Raw genomic sequence first — 15,107 nt, forward strand, 5'->3', positions numbered from 1 at the left:
CCCTGGTCTCATGCAGGCTGTCACCTGGGGGCTCACTTCACCCTGGGGTCCCCATTTCCTTAACTCACAAAGGGGCTACAAGAGGTGGTCTTTCCAGATTTCCTGTCTGCAGACCCCACTATATGGGCCGCTTCTCTGGGCCGGACGTGTGCTGGGTGCTGGCGAGTGCCGGCCCACAGAAACATTTAATCTCCGTGCAAGATTAAACATTCTGGGAGCCCCCCCAAAAAATGAAAAGAAACAGGTGAAATTCATTTCAGTAATAGATTTTATTTAGCCCAATATACCCAAAAGATTGTCATTTTAACATGCAATCAATATAAAAATTATCGAGTTTCCACCTTTGTAGTTCTATGTGTTTGAAAGCAGCGTGTATTTTACGTTTACAGAACATCTCCATATGGCCCAGCCACACTTCACGGGCTCAAAGGCCATCTGCAGCTCATGGCGACCTCACTGGTCACCACAGGCGCTGGTGTGACAAGGCGGCTCTCCTTTCGCTTCGGACCTCGTCAAGCCCAGAGCTGAGGACCAGCCAGAGCAGCAGCTGCACCCTCAGAAACGGCCCAAGCCACCCGAGCAGCAGGGCCGAGTGCCTGTCTGACTAGGAGGGCTGGATGCCAAACAAGGCTGCGGAGCTCAAGACAGACAGGAAGCAGAGACCCTCAAGGCCTAGAGCAGGGCCACATGGGGGCTTCCGGGGCGAGAGAAGAGGCTGGAAAGTCGGGGCTTCCACAACACAAACCCACACACGCACCTGTGGCAGAGGCCTCCCGTCATGTCAGTTACATCCGCTTATTCTTTTAAATGCCTCTAAACACCTTCTAACCCCCGGCCTTCGGCCAGGCAATGGGAACACAGCTGCCTCTCATGGGAGCTCTTACCCGGAGCAGGAGATGTGCTAACACCGCATCAGAGGCTCATCTACTCACCCAAGTCCCTGTGAGGGAAGAACCAACTTACATGCGGTTAAATCACTTTCCAACAGTCACACAGCCAGCAAGTGGGAGGGCAGGGATCTACCCTCGACTCAGCACTGCGAAGAGCCACACTCCCCAGCTTCAGAGAGGCCACAGAACCCCACAATCACGAGGCCGTGGGGTCACCACACAGAAAGCACATGAAACAGGGGCCTGGAGCAGGGGACACCAGGAAAGGATGCACAGAGGCAACCCTTGGGTAAGTCTGGAAGTTTGAACGGGCTCACCAGGCAAAAGGGGAGCTGGGCCTCCAGAGGGCGCAGCAGGTGCAGAAGGCACAGCGGTGTGAGGGGTGCAGTGCTCAGAAAACTAAGACCATGGGGGGCTGGGCTGGATCAGAGGCCCCACGCCAAGTAGGGGTGTCCGCCAAAACCAGTGCCCAAGGGCCTACACAGCAAGAACCTGTGCTTTACCCTTGGGCCAGGGGAAGCCGTTGAAGAGTTTTATCCAGGGTGTGAACAGGACCAGATTTTAAAAATCATCCTGAAGGATAGAGAGCAAAGCTCGGTCACCCCCCTTCCTCTCCGCAGGGCTCTTAACTCTTAGCTTCGGCGGACCAACCCTAGGACTAACCTCCCAGGCCTTCCACCACCCGACGGCATGTCCTCACACGGAAACAGGTAGGATTCTTGTGGCCACTGACAGGAAGCACTGAAACATTTCAGCTGTTCAACCGCTAGGGCCCCAGTGTCTCCTCCCCGCATAGGAATAAAATCGTTCGCTGCCTGCAGAGCCTCCCTCCACCCAACCCCCTCCACACATGCTTCCAGCTCACCTGACTACCCCGCTCCATTTTCAGCTCATCAGCCTTTGAGGCTGGCCTACTTTTCATGGTCACAGAAGCAGAAACACTTGTGTGTTATACAAGCAATAGAATATAACTAGAATAACAGGTCATAGAAGGGGGGAACCAGCAAAGGCGTGTACCAAGGAGGCAGGGATGCAGGCAGAACCTGGTGAGACAACCATCGGGCGAAGCGCAACTACCGCATGGCAGGGGGAGGAGTTGACAGGAGGGAGAGAGGGCAGAGACACCGGTGTAACAGAGCCCCGCCTGGCCACTGACAACCTGGAAATCTGAGCTGAAGCCCAGGAGGCACCAGGCCAGATCCCCTCACCCAGTGAGAAGTGCACCAGGGGCTCAGGAAGCCATGTCTGGTCTGAGCAGAGATGGGCCCACTGCACACCTCGGGGAGGGGTAGTGGTAAACCAGACCAGACTGTGGAGCCCTCACCCTGCCCGGGGAGGGCCTGCACTGGGGGTGACCTTCAGAGGTAAGTGTTCCAAGCAAGTGAAAGGCCAAGTCCCTCCACCAGGACCTTGTTCTGAACTTCCAGCTTCATGAACACCCTGGCCTGAAAAATCAAACCCCTGCCTTTGCAGGAAGATGAAATGTTTCAAGGACAAAGCACTCTCCTTTCCCAAACCCCTCCTGTGCAAGGGGCCTCTGCAGGGCTGTGCATCTTGTTTCCACACCACCTGCCAAGCCGGCCAAAGTGGGGCGCAAAGGGGAGGGCATTCAGGCAGCAAGATACAGTGCCTGGGCCAGGTCAGCTCCTCCTAGAATTAGGCTGGCCGCACTGGCAGGGCCCATCCAACTGCAAGAAACAGGCTGCCGTGGACGACTGGCTCTGTTGTCCGGCAGCCTTGGGGACCAGGCGGTCAAGGTGAGCAGGAAGACCACTCAGTCGTGTACGGGAGGCTGGCAGAGAGGAGAAGCCACGGCCTTGCGGATCCGATGGAAGATCTGAGCCAGCTTGTAGATGAAGGGCAGGGAAGCGGGAGAAGCTGCAGGGAGAGGTGAGTCAGTGGGCCCCTTCCCACCCAAACTCTCCCACCTGGGAAGCGACCCATGCTGGTGCCCCTCCTCCCCTCCCAACAGGAAAGAATGTCCCTTTCTCCAGGATATAGACTCTGGGATGTATTTTCTTCACTTGGATTACAGTGACCTCTAGCTTGCTCAGAAAAAGATCCAAATTGATTATGTTTTAACCTAACTTTTTAATACACAAAAAACTGGTAACGGTGGCCCCCTCTGGGGAGAGGAATTTGGGAAGAGACTTTTCACGACATTCCTTTTTGTATCTTTTCAATTTGGAGCCAAGTGACAGTATTACCTATTTTTATCATAAGTTAATTATATTGAAAATAAAAGTAAAATCCACCTCTTTTGAATGAGAGCTGAGTTGGCTGTTTGTTTTCGTTTGTTTTTCCTTATTTGAATTACTGATTTTTAATTGATTTTTTTTTCTTTCTTAAAAAGCAATATGTTACTGGAACTTCCCTAGCAGTCTGGTGGTTAAGACTCCACGCTTCCAATGCAGGGGGCGCAGGTTCAATCCCTGGTCGGGGAGCTAAGATCCCGCATGCCACAAGGCGTGCCAAAAAAAAAAAAAAAAATGTTACTTTTAAGAAAGCCATTATAGTCCACCCTCTTTACATCCTCTCTGCCGAGTTCTAACTGCAGCCCAGCCCTGGGTTCTCACCACCTCTGCACTGAGTCAAGACTGTCCTGAGGGTGGGACCACAGCCGGGGCTCCCTAATGGAAGAAGCTCAAACGGCCCCTTGCTGTACCCACTCAGGAGACCAGGGCTTATGAGGCTGAAGGACTCATAAGAACCACAAAAAAGTTTCGAAGCCTCTGGAACAAAGTCAAAGGTCAGATGGTGGACAGGAATGAACACAAACTCTCCTCAGCTTCCCTGAGGCCTAACAGAGCTGTTCAGAGGGAACTCCTGCTCAGTGTTCAGCCACGGGATCAAAGGGACAACCTGAGCTGTGCAGAAACGGCTCCTGAGCGAGAAAAAGGGAAGAGGCGGACACGGGTGAGATCTAAGGCTAAGTCAAGAGCAACAGACACACGTTTGTGTGACTCTTGAGTCATCTTTTCTCTTTTCTCTCTGGTTCTTAGGTTTCTCAACCAAAAACGAAAGAAAAAGAAAATGAAGGGACTGAAACAAGGGTTTCCAGTTTTCCTTTCAGTTTTGAAAGTTACATAATCCTAAAACTAAATTCATGAGTAGAGATTAGGTCATAACTCACACAGAGCAAGACACAGGAAAGTCCACGAGTGAGCACCTAACCACTGACCCAGTGCTTATGGGTCTGAAGAATTAACCCTCAGCAAAGAGCACAGCAGAAAACGGAGTAAGAAACCATCAAAATGTTCAACGACAGGGCATTGTAAAATCAATTATGGAAGTTCCTGTAATCTGAAATATTATTCAGCCAGGTAAAGCTTTAAACACATTTTTTTTTTTTTTTTTTTGGCTGCGCTTCGGTATCTTAGTTCCCTGACCAGGGATCCAAACCGGGCCCTCAGCAGTGAAAGCGCAGAGTCCTAACCACTGGACCAACAAGGAAGTCCCTAAAGCCATGTTTTAAAGAATACTTGTAGGGGGATGGGCAATTGGAAGAAGGTACTTCCAGTTATAAGATAAGTAAGTATTAGGAATGTAATGTACAACATGATAAATATAATTAACACTGCTGTGTGTTAGATACAGAAGGTAAGAGAGTAAGTCCTAAGAGTTCTCATCCCAAGGAAAAAAATTTTTTCTTTTTTAAATTATTTATCTATATGAAATGAAAAAGGTTCACTAGACACGCTGTGGCAATCATTTCATGATGTATGTGAGTCAAATCATTATGCTATACACCTTAAACTTATACAGTGCTCTATGTCAATTATAACTCAATAAAACTAGAAGGAAAAAAAAAGAATACTTAATGACACAGAAAACTGCATCTATATCCAGAGAAAGACTAAGTATAACCATTACAGTAGCAGGCTTATGGGTGATTTCTGTTTTCTCCTTTATACTTTTCTCTATTTTCCATATTCTCTAAAATATTATATATATTTTTCTATTGTAATTGTATTTCTACAATTTAATATGTTTTAAATTAACATAAAGTTTTTACACATTATGATGAAGTTTTTCTTTTTTAACTCTGAGGCTCTCCTCAGAGTTCACCCCTGGACGTCCAGGGTCAACAGGGCAGAGTGGACTTTCTCCAGGGCTGGCTCCTGCTTGGGTCCACCAACTCCTCCTTGCAGAAGAGACCAGGGAAAACCTCCACCCCCAGGAGGGCTCCCAAGGGCCAGCCCCTGTCAACCGCCCCATCCCCAGGAGGGCGGGAGGCGTCTTCACTCACCGGGATCAAACCTCACCACCAAGAGGCAGAGAAGCAAGGCAGCCAGGAGGCTCTTTCTGAAGGGCAGGGAAAAGAAGTGCCTCACTGCAGAGTCCCAAAGCTGGCGAAGCAACGTCAGTAGTGACAGGAACCTGTGGGAGGAGAAGCCTGGCCAGGGAGACGGAGCATAACTTCAGGGTAAGAACCAGCTTCCCTGACTCTGAGCTTTGAGCTTGATTATAAAAGTCGAGCAAAAGGGTAACAAGACTGGCTTTCTCATGCAGTTCATAAAGTGGTTCTAAAGGAAGTTCCAAAAGCTCCAAAGGTGCTTTAAGGACAGACTAAATCACCAGAATACCACCTCCTTACGAGAGGACTTTGACAGAAACGTCTACTCAGCCGGGGAAACCTGGCACGTCTGGTGCTTCTTTAATAGCCTGACTACTTTACAGCATTTTGGCCTAAGACGTATGCACAGAGTTACACAGAGCAATAGTTCCTGATGATCAATGAATGCAGAAAATAAAGGGCACCTAATAGGTACAGTGAAGAATTCCAGTTTCGGACCGTGAGTACAAACATGAACACTACCTCCCAGCCCTGAACTCCTCCTTCCCAGGCAGTGGACAGGCAGGGGGTCTGGGGGGGGTCACGTGTAGTCCCTGAAGTCAACAACCTGTTTGCAAAGAAGTGATCCTAACTCAGCAGGTCCATGCTCACAAAGAAAGCACAGAAAGAAAAACGCTTTGGAAACAGGACTTCAGTCTCCTAACGGGCCTTTCATGTAAAACAGATTAGGCCTATTCTACGTGTTACCAACAGAAAAAGCAAGAATCAGTGGGTTAGAAACTACCAGAAGGAAACGTTAAACTCAGCCTCGGGAAGAACTTCCTTAAAGAACTGTCCCCAGCTGCGTCAGGAGACAGGGACTTTTCTGTCCTTGAAAGTATTCATGTACAGACTAGACGATCGCTTGAGGAAAAGGTGATGAAGAGGCTTCAGGGGCCGAGGAAGAGTCCGGAGTAGAGGGCCTTTAAGTCCACCCCCTGCATCCCTGCCCGTGCAGGGCGCCCTTGCAGCTGCTAGCCAGGTGCACGGTGTTGGGTCTTGAAGCGGTTTCCACCGTTTATAGAGCTGCACTCTACTGGGCAGAAGCTGGCTGGCCCTGAAACGGCGCAGACGTCAATCCCTGAAGAAGACCCTGAGCGGGAGGTCTGCTAAGGGAAGGCACACAGGAGGCAGGGCAGGGGCCCAAACTGAATGCCGTAAGTCGAGCTAACAAGTTACCATGTCAGCTGTTCATTCTCGTTTGGCTATCCCCAACTACACCTCAGCGGGGTCTGCATTTGGGCCAGCATTTAAAGGAGTAACATCCCACCCAGGCCAGCACCGTGGAGGCAGACCTAACGACAGGACCCCAAGGAGAAGGTGGCTGTCAGGAGACAAAAGCCAAGATTCTGTCTGAGGACTGCGCCACCCACCTTTCACTGCCAACTTCCGAGGGTCTGGGCTGGGCTTTCTAAGCACCTCAACAGGTCTCTTATTCTGTGATCTGGAAGTTACTGATACAAAGAACTGCTCCAAGGTTCAGGAGAAAGCCCATTACTTCACTGTAGAGAGGCCAAAAAGAAGGACAACGTCTCACCTTCCTGGTTTAGCTTCTGGGTCTCCTCGGAGCCGGACTGTCCGTGTTTCTGCTCTTGCCTCGCTGTGCTAATGGCCTGAAGTGCGTCCAGCCGCTGCTTCTCACTGAAGACTGCAGAGCCCGCCACCAGCTCTTCAGCCTCCGACAAGCAGCCCAGAGGAAGCAGCACCCGCTGCAGGTGAAGTTCTGCTAAGGCTCTGTACTCTGGAAGGCCCTGGTTGTCAGCATCTTGGAGCCAAGCACTGACCGTATCCAGCACAGCTCCAGGCTCTCGCATCTTGCTGTATAAAAGAACACTGCAGCCCCAAATAATCCAGCCCCGAAAAAAGAGCAGTCAGTTCTTCGCAGTTTGTTAACTTCTCATAACCACCACACTCCTCCTACCCAGCCCGGCCCCCGGCCCTCCAGCCCTTCCCTACAGGATGCTAACACGCTAAGAACCAGGAGTTCTTAGGAGAAGCAAGAAGCTCTCTCAGCTCTGACACACCCCACTTCTGTCACCCCACTGCTCGTCTCCTATTCCTTCCTTTTTTCCCTTCCCCCTTCCTAAATTCCTCCTTCCACATCTTTTATCGTTATGTTTTGAAGTCGGGGGCGGCGGGACAGGGAAAGAATGAGATCTGAAGGGAAATGGTATGGAAGGGAAAAGAGGAGATATCAGGGCTGCATCGGCAGAGGACAGGAAAAGCCTCTTGCTTCTGCACTGACCCAGTGGGGAAGCAGTAAGGACCTAAGGACTTACCACAGCTCCAGGACTTTGGGGGGCAGCTTCTCAGGAACCTGGTAACACCGAAGAACCCAGGACAGCACTTCCTGCCACCGATCCATCTCTGCCAGCGCCTGGATCCCCACAACACACAGAGAGCATTTCACCTCCAAGCAGCTGTCCGCAGAAAAGCCAATTCAAGTCCAGAAGTGGTTCCCCTGCATTGCCATTCCCACCTCCACCCTGAGACTGTTCTTCGCCAGCTCCCAGCTCAGCAGCCATCTCCTCTCTCCTCGCCACTGACATTCCAGTGGGCCTCACCATTACGGTCACTCTCATGGGCCCCAACACAAGAGAAAACTGCCCTCTTCCCAGGAGCTAAAAGTTCCTGTAAACCTAGAGGCAAACCTAGAGGCTGCTGCCCAACACACATCCCTGCATCCAGGTAAATTCAGGGTTAGCAAACAGGAAGGGTTCATTTACTCCCGAGGGGAAAAAGTCAAAGGGCAGCACAAATGTGTGGGTGGAAAGAGAGCTGAAGCTAAGAGTTGGCTTAGTGAAGAAAGGCGCAGGAGCAAGGTCTCCGCCTGAGGGCAGCACCCAGAATCACAGCCTTCAGCATTTACTGCAACAAGCCTTCACCGACCCCTCAACACACAGCCAGGGCTCCCCAGTTCATCCATCCTTCTCTGGGGACTCTACCCCCTCCCTACTGCGGCCCAATCCAACTCTACAACCCACAGAGAAATGATGCCCTCAGCTACCGGAGAGGCTAGCAGCATCAGAAAGAGCAAGGCAGGACCAAGATTTCGATTCTTTGATACGATCCTTCAACAGGACCAGAACACACCCATTTATCAGCCAAGGTGAGAGCGCTCGGGGGAGGGGTGCGCCTAGGAGAGGACTTCGCCACCTGCTTACTGAAGTGATTTAACAACTCAATTCTATCTTCCCGTCAGGCATTCTACCCTGGAACGGGGAGAAAGAACTGGCTGTGGGTCCCCCTAAGCCCGTTACACTACTCAACCGCTTTCTCCTCACTGGGCAGCGCCTCGTTCTCTCCTCGGAGAACCCGCACAAGGTGAGCCGCTGCCTCCGGAGAGTCACCGCGAGAAAAGACGGCATAAGGCTGGCGTGAGCGACCGGACGGCAGGAGCGCTGGGGTCTGGCGCCCCTCCCACCGCCCCCGGAGGCGAACCGAGCCCAGCACTTACGCGCCCGCCGGCTCCTCCGCCAGGCCCTGCCAGGCGCGTTCGCAGGTGCGCAGCGCCGCGCGGAAGTCCAGGTGCACCACCAGCAGGTCGGCCGCCTCCTCCAGTAGAAGCGCGGCCGCCGACGGCGCCGGAGCGGCGCGCACAGGCTCGCTGCTCCGCAGGGGCCCCCCGAGCCCCCTCAGGGGGACTGCGGAAGTCGCTGGGTCACTCCTCATGGGCGGGCGCCGGGCCGCCGCCCTCTGCGGGCTGCGGGGTACCCGGTGCGGCCTGGGGAGGAGGGAGAGTACGCACAGCCTGGCCCACAAGCCTCCCCGAGGCCGCGCCCCGAGAAGGAAAGCGGGGAGCGGCTGGGCTCTCCTGCGGTTCCGGCGCGGGACAGCCTGGCGCCCTCGGATTTGCAGAGCAATGCGTCCTTGGACACCCGGCCCCACGACAAGGACTGGGACCCTCGGGCCGGGGAGGGCCGCTCCCTGGCCTCTCTAGCTGCAGAGCCGCCAGCACTGGTGCGGGAACGCGGCCAGCGACATCGCTGCGCGCGCAGCCCCCACCGACGCTCGGGGCTCGGCGGCGCGAGGGCACTCTGGGAGTTGTAGTCCGGCTCCTGAAGCGGCCGCCCTCCCGGCGCAGCTAGCAACTGCGGACTACAAGCCCCGGCATGCCGCGTCCCGGAAGTCGTGGCAGCTGGAGGAAGCCCGGCGACGGAAGCCGCGGGCTGTTGGAGTTGAGGCCCAACGGGGTGCGGGCGTAGGCGTGGTTCTCCGGCACCTGCTGTGGGGACGCATCTCGGGCAGCGGGCGGGAAAGGGCGTCTGTGTGCCGTCTTCCGCCGGGCTCCCTCCCGGCTCCCCGTCAGTCCACACTGAGACTCCATACCTCAGGCCAAGTAGAGAGCTCGTGGAAAACAGCCGTACAGTGTGTAATGCAGTTTGCAGTAAAGCACTGGGACAGAGTAAGTATTCCATACGTTACGGCTGCGATAGTATTTATTAAGTGGTTGTACACAGACACATAAGTGACATTTATTATTATATTCTGTGCTTCACTCAGGCTTTTGGGGGCCTCCCAGGTTTGTGTTACCTCAGTTCGGTTCCTCCCAGTTCCTACCTTTGAAGTCTCTCGAAGCGGGTCCGCTTGTGATTAGATGAGAGGCACCAGGCTAGGCACAGGGTCAGGACCTGCCCGCGTCGGCCTCCCCTTCCCTGGTCAGCCGCCTGGGCCCTCAGCTCTCTGCAGAAAGTCCTCCCGGAAAGCTGAGGCAGAAGCATTAAATGCATCAGACTCTGCGGTTGAGAAGTGTGGAGCCATAACCGTAGAAGGTGATAAAGCCAGGACTCACTTATTCCACAGACACCTAACCTCCTAAGTGCCAGGCCTCGTTCTAAACACTGAGGGTCCCACTGAACAAAGGCAGAAATAGCTGCCTCTGCGGAGTTTCCATATGGTGAAAGGAAACAAAATTGAACATGAACAAGGGAAATACGTACAGTCGTATGTCAGGTGGTGATAAATGCTAAGGAGAGATAAACCAAATGCAGAAGAGAGCTTGGGAGTGACAACAGGGACGACAGCTAACTTTGTTTTCTAACAGTAAAGCCAAGGCTGGAGCAGAGCAGAGAGAAAATGTGGCCCTTGAGCTCAGGACTGGCCTCCGTTGGTGGGGTCACTGCCCTTGGGACCAGTATATACTCAGCGTGCACCTTAAACCCCTCTTCAACTTCAGGCAGTATTCATTCCCACACAGCGAACTCCAGAGGCACGCAGGCCAGAGGAAAGTGTGGATCAGTTCAAGGCTGAAGTTACCAACGTGTTCTATCGGTTCTGCCTCAAGTCTGACAGCAGCTAATGAAGATCATTAGTAATGACATAATTATTGGACTGCAACAAACAAAAAACCTGTTTCTCAGAGCTGGTTTTAGAAATCTTCCCTGAAAAATCGGGTAAGCAGTAGTAGCATCAGAACATGGATGTACCAGGCCTGGGCGAGCTGAGACTGGTACAGCCACACCTCAGCCTCCGGAAGTGCCACCTCCAAGCTTTTGCTGCCTGAAAAAGGCCCCTCCCTTCATCCCTGAGAAGGTTCTTGCAATGCCCAGGCCTTCCAGGAGATGGCAGCACAGCCTTAAAAGAAGCCAACTTGCCAGCAGGTGTAGTACTGTGGCTGCCGGAATGAGGTCAGGATATTTAAGGAAGTGGGAGGTTGCAAAAAGTCATATAAAAATAGGCTTGTGTTCTATTTCTGTGTCTCACCCAATCTTTGACTATGCAGGACCACATAGTGATCTGTCTGTCACCACACAACTTCAGCACTGCTGTGCCCGCCGACTGATTCCTGAACACCAGCACTCTGACACTCCCCACCCCTCACCCGCTTCTGAACGTACCCAGAACTTCTCAGCCTAAGACGCGGCAGTCCTAATGTATTCCACCTGAGGGAGAGTGAACAGGGCCTCATGACTCAGGCTTTGAAACCACCTAGCCTCCCCCGGGATAAAATGAGTGGAAACAAGGCAGTTCTCTCAGATCTGTAAGACCTGACCCATCTCAATATTTGTTTTGCTGGAATGCTTTCATTTTGGGAAAACTAGTAAATGAGACTCAAAACCCACCTGATAGCCATCCCCCAGCCCACCCAAGCTCTGGGACCTGCCACTCTCCCTTCTGTTCGTCGGGTGCTCAGTGTATCTTGCCTGAGAAGTGTCCTGAGGGTGTGGATTTGCTCGGCTGCTTTGAGCAAGTGATGAGTCCGTGTTTCCATAGCGAAAAGGGCTCTGGTCTGGGAGATGAGCTACACCATTTGGAATCCCGAGGGCCTCTGAAAAGTTAGGCCAGTCCTCTGAGCCTCGGTTTTCTCATCTGAGGACATTGACACCAACACCTGCCATGTGGGTGGTTGTAAAGGTCAGAAGAGGTCATGTGACAATGCCTAGAATACCTTTTTAAAAACATTTATTGATTTGTTTGACTCTGCTGGATCTTCATTGCTGCACGTGGGAATCTTTAGTTGTGGCATGCAAACTCTTAGTTGTGGCATATGGGATCTAGTTCCCCGACCAGGGATTGAACCCGGGCACCCTGCATTGGGAGCGCAAGTCTTAGCCACTGGACCACCAGGGGAGTCCCTAGAATGCTTTAAATCACTGGAATAGTTCAGGCTGATAATAAGATGAGATGATAACTGGGGGTGGGTAAGGAGAATAAAGAATCCAATTCCACCTCAAAGTCCTGTACTCTCACTTTCTGACCCAGAATCAGACTCTTGACCTTACAAAGGTCAGATGCCCACATGTCGAGTCTGCCCTTTCCAAGCTGGCCCTACATTCCGTGATGATAAGCAGCAACCTTAGCTGCCCCTCTGGGCACGTCTCGTCCAGCCAGAGCCCCTCTGTACAGGGACCCCAGTGGTGAAGCCCTGCAGGCAGTAGGATCGTGCCTGGTGTGGACTTTGGCTAGAAGCAAGCCAAAGACATAAATATTGGCAGGGTGGAGATGATGCTTTTCCAGGCCGGTCACGGGCCCCAGACCTTCGTCAGTTAGATGGCATTTTTATGGCTCATTTTAGAGCCTGGACTTGGAGTTCAGGGCAGAGCTCTGCTTCCCGTCTCCTCCTCTCCAGGCACACACACAGTGCTCACTTTGCTTCTGTGTCTAAGGAGTGTCGTCATCCCCACCCCGTGCAGTACTTTACAGCGTAGGAACCCGGCTCAGTTTGGTGCTCCGGCATCAACCATGTGCCGGGCGCTGTTCCGAGTGCTTTACATCCACCTCATCTTAATCACCAGCAGCCCTGCGACAGCAGCCCTGCTGTGGCCCCCAAGTTGTGGGTGTAGAAGCCAAGGCAACAGGGCAGTCACACAGGAATGCAGAGGGGGCCTGGGACTTCAGTAAGGCAGTTTGGCTCGAGTGTTTTTTCTCAGCTGATAACGTAATTCTGGCTGTACAAGGTGCTCTCACCCTGTTTGAGCTGGACAGCAAACCTGTGAGCAAGGCAATACAGGTATATTATTCTTATTCCTATCACTAGATGGGAAATTAAAGCTCAGAAACTGTCTGAGTTCAGAACTCATGGTTTCAGTGGCAAAGCTGGAACAACTACTGGAGACTTCTCTCACCAGAGCCCACGGCAGGGCATTCTTCAGAGGGCTGGCAATAGCTCCTCCCTATCTGCCCTCAGCGCGACCAGGAGCCCCCCACGCAGACCTGCCCTCCAATTTCCACCATGTTCTCACCCACCCCGGGAGCCAGAGGGTTCGCCTGAGCAAATCTTCACGATGCCAGACCAGGCCTGATGTGAAACAAGTAACGGCTGCTCACTGGGGACTAGTCAGCCCTGCTCTGTCGTGGAAGGTGGAAGGATGCTGGGCCCTCCTGAGTCTTCCCTGGTCCCACTCAACTCAAGCTAATCACTCCTCCCTTCAAACTCCCCACTGTGCTTTGCATTTTCTTACAGTTATTTGTGCCATTCCCTTACTCAGCGGTGCCATTCCTTATCTCAGGGGGCATCTGGCATGGTGCAAAGCGGTAGGCGTGCGCTGCTCCAAGGGACCCCGCCTCCCCTGAGCTGTTCTGCATCATTTGATCGAGACTTGCAGGTACCCGCGCTGGTGAGCACTGTGAGAAAGGCTGGAAGCTGAGGAGCTACATGCCCTAATGCAGCCCGCCAAAAAGGAGGGACACGTGGCGGTGTTTCCAGATACTGGTGCCCCGGCCTGCCTACCTGCCTGCGAGTGATTTGCAATGTTCCTTCTAGTGCTCTCTTCCTTGTTTCCTAGGAAATAATCGAATAGACTTAGTCACCCTGAGTGATAGGATTTCAGGGTTGGAAGGAGCGTTATTCTACAGCCAAACTGAGGCCAGGAAGGGGAAGCGACAGCTGCTGTCACCCACGGAAGGATGCAGCACCCCTGCCCCCGACATGCTGCCCCAGAGAGGACCTCGCCTTGGCTTGAAGTGTTTCCTCACCAGCCCAGAGATCCCCATGCTTTGGGGTGGGTCTCAGCATCCAAGGCCGCTGTTCATGCCCAGATCCTGCTGGGAAGAGCACTCCCCACCCCAGGGCTCCCTCCCTGTATCCCCCCCCCCAGAGCAGCTCTGGTCCCCAAAACCTGTGGCTTCCTTCAGCGGGCCCTCGGGAGGGGCTCTCAACATAGTTTTAATATTTCAGTTGTATGGTTACCTGAGACGATGCTACGATTGTTACTGATCAATAGATTTTATTTACTAGAGAAACATTCCAAAAGAGGGTTGATGGAGGGGCAATTAAAAGTGGTCATTTGTATTTAAAAGCCTGGGAACCACTGACAGAATCTTTATGTCCCAAATTATTTCCTGAAGTTATTTCCCCAAATGGAATTTCGGGTCAGCAAGCCCTGATGAAGGCATATGGGCAGTGGGGAAGGAGGAGAAATGTTGGGAGGATTTCCAGAAATCTTCATTTCACACCTGACCCAGGTGAGGGCAGTGGAAAGAGGGGGGTGGTGAGAACCCCAAAGAAGCAGAAGGGCAGCGCTCCCAACCCTGGAGGCTTCAGTCAGCCTGAAAATTGGGTTTCTTACTCAGCTGACTACAGCAAGGAAAACACACCTGTGCCCAACACTATCCCATGGGTCCAGGGCCTAAAAGAAATAAAGTAATAACTATAAAATAAACAAAAGGAATTGCAATTTGCCTTTGCATTTGTCTTAATGATTTCTCTCAGACTGTAACCTCAAAGGGCGTCTTGGTATCCTCACCCCGAGCCTCGTGCCCTGCTCCACAGGTAAGCTGACCCCACCCAGCATCTGGTTCCGGGGCAGGTTCAGAATGACACCAGGTGGAATGCTTGAAGGCTGGTAAAGTGAGGAAAACAGGTGTCGGAACATATTTTTTTAACCCATGACAATTCAGTTCATTTGAAAAATTGTTCAGGACTACTTGGCCAAGCTCCAGTTTGTTGGTTTTGTAAAAGCCTCTTTCCCTGCAAATCAGTCTGCGCAGGAAAGATCACCCTTCCGGGGGGTAATCAGGAAGCCCCAGGAGGTGCCGGTCCACGAGTCTGGGTTGTGAGCTTCCACCACCACAGGGCCTGACGTGGCAGCCCTCTCTCTGGCTCCATGTTAACGTGAGAAGTCTTGGGTGAGAAGTCTTTCTGGGGACAGCCTCAGTGTCTGTGGCAACAGGAGGGAGCCTGTCCTCTCCGGGGATGGGCTGCCCCAACAGACAGGCTGCCCCGGAGCCTGCGCAGACTCGCCTTGGGCGTCCTCTGGGAAGAAGGTCGTGAATGGTGAGGCGTGTGTCACCGTCCCTCCTATCTTGTGTCCTGCTGGGAAGCAAGTTTGTTCTTTGTGCGTCTGGTTCTGAAATGTAGTGGGACAGTGGGAGTGGACTAGGTAGGCTCACCACACCCTTCCCCTAATCCCTCATGACAAAAGGTGATTCCCTGGGTCGCA

At 52.7% G+C, this 15,107-nt stretch overlaps 1 protein-coding gene across 1 annotated transcript; it reads right to left on the reverse strand.

Moving 5' to 3' along the window:
• Positions 1-250: 250 nt before the first annotated feature.
• On the reverse strand, positions 251-9,207 carry PEX26 (peroxisomal biogenesis factor 26). The gene is made up of 5 exons (XM_060024033.1): positions 8,684-9,207; positions 7,506-7,646; positions 6,764-7,059; positions 5,140-5,286; positions 251-2,768 (listed from the first exon to the last, which is right to left on the reverse strand). Exons 1-5 carry the CDS (start codon positions 8,896-8,898, stop codon positions 2,665-2,667), a joined length of 903 nt encoding a protein of 300 aa, XP_059880016.1. The 5' UTR covers positions 8,899-9,207; the 3' UTR covers positions 251-2,664.
• Between the last annotated feature and the right edge of the window lie 5,900 nt (positions 9,208-15,107).

The sequence above is a fragment of the Delphinus delphis genome, chromosome 11, assembly GCF_949987515.2.
Source record: "Delphinus delphis chromosome 11, mDelDel1.2, whole genome shotgun sequence".
NCBI classification, from domain to species: Eukaryota; Metazoa; Chordata; class Mammalia; order Artiodactyla; family Delphinidae; genus Delphinus; species Delphinus delphis.

What these genes read in the sequence shown, in the direction of transcription:
- PEX26 (XM_060024033.1), bottom strand. Translation starts at nt 8,898, where the DNA reads ATGAGGAGTGACCCAGCGACTTCCGCAGTCCCCCTGAGGGGGCTCGGG. An exon ending in GCGGAGGAGCCGGCGGGCGC is followed by an intron (nt 7,647 to 8,683) that starts GTAAGTGCTGGG and finishes TTCTGCGGACAG; the next exon opens with CTGCTTGGAGGTGAAATGCT. An exon ending in CCAGAAGCTAAACCAGGAAG is followed by an intron (nt 5,287 to 6,763) that starts GTGAGACGTTGT and finishes CTCCCTGGCCAG; the next exon opens with GCTTCTCCTCCCACAGGTTC.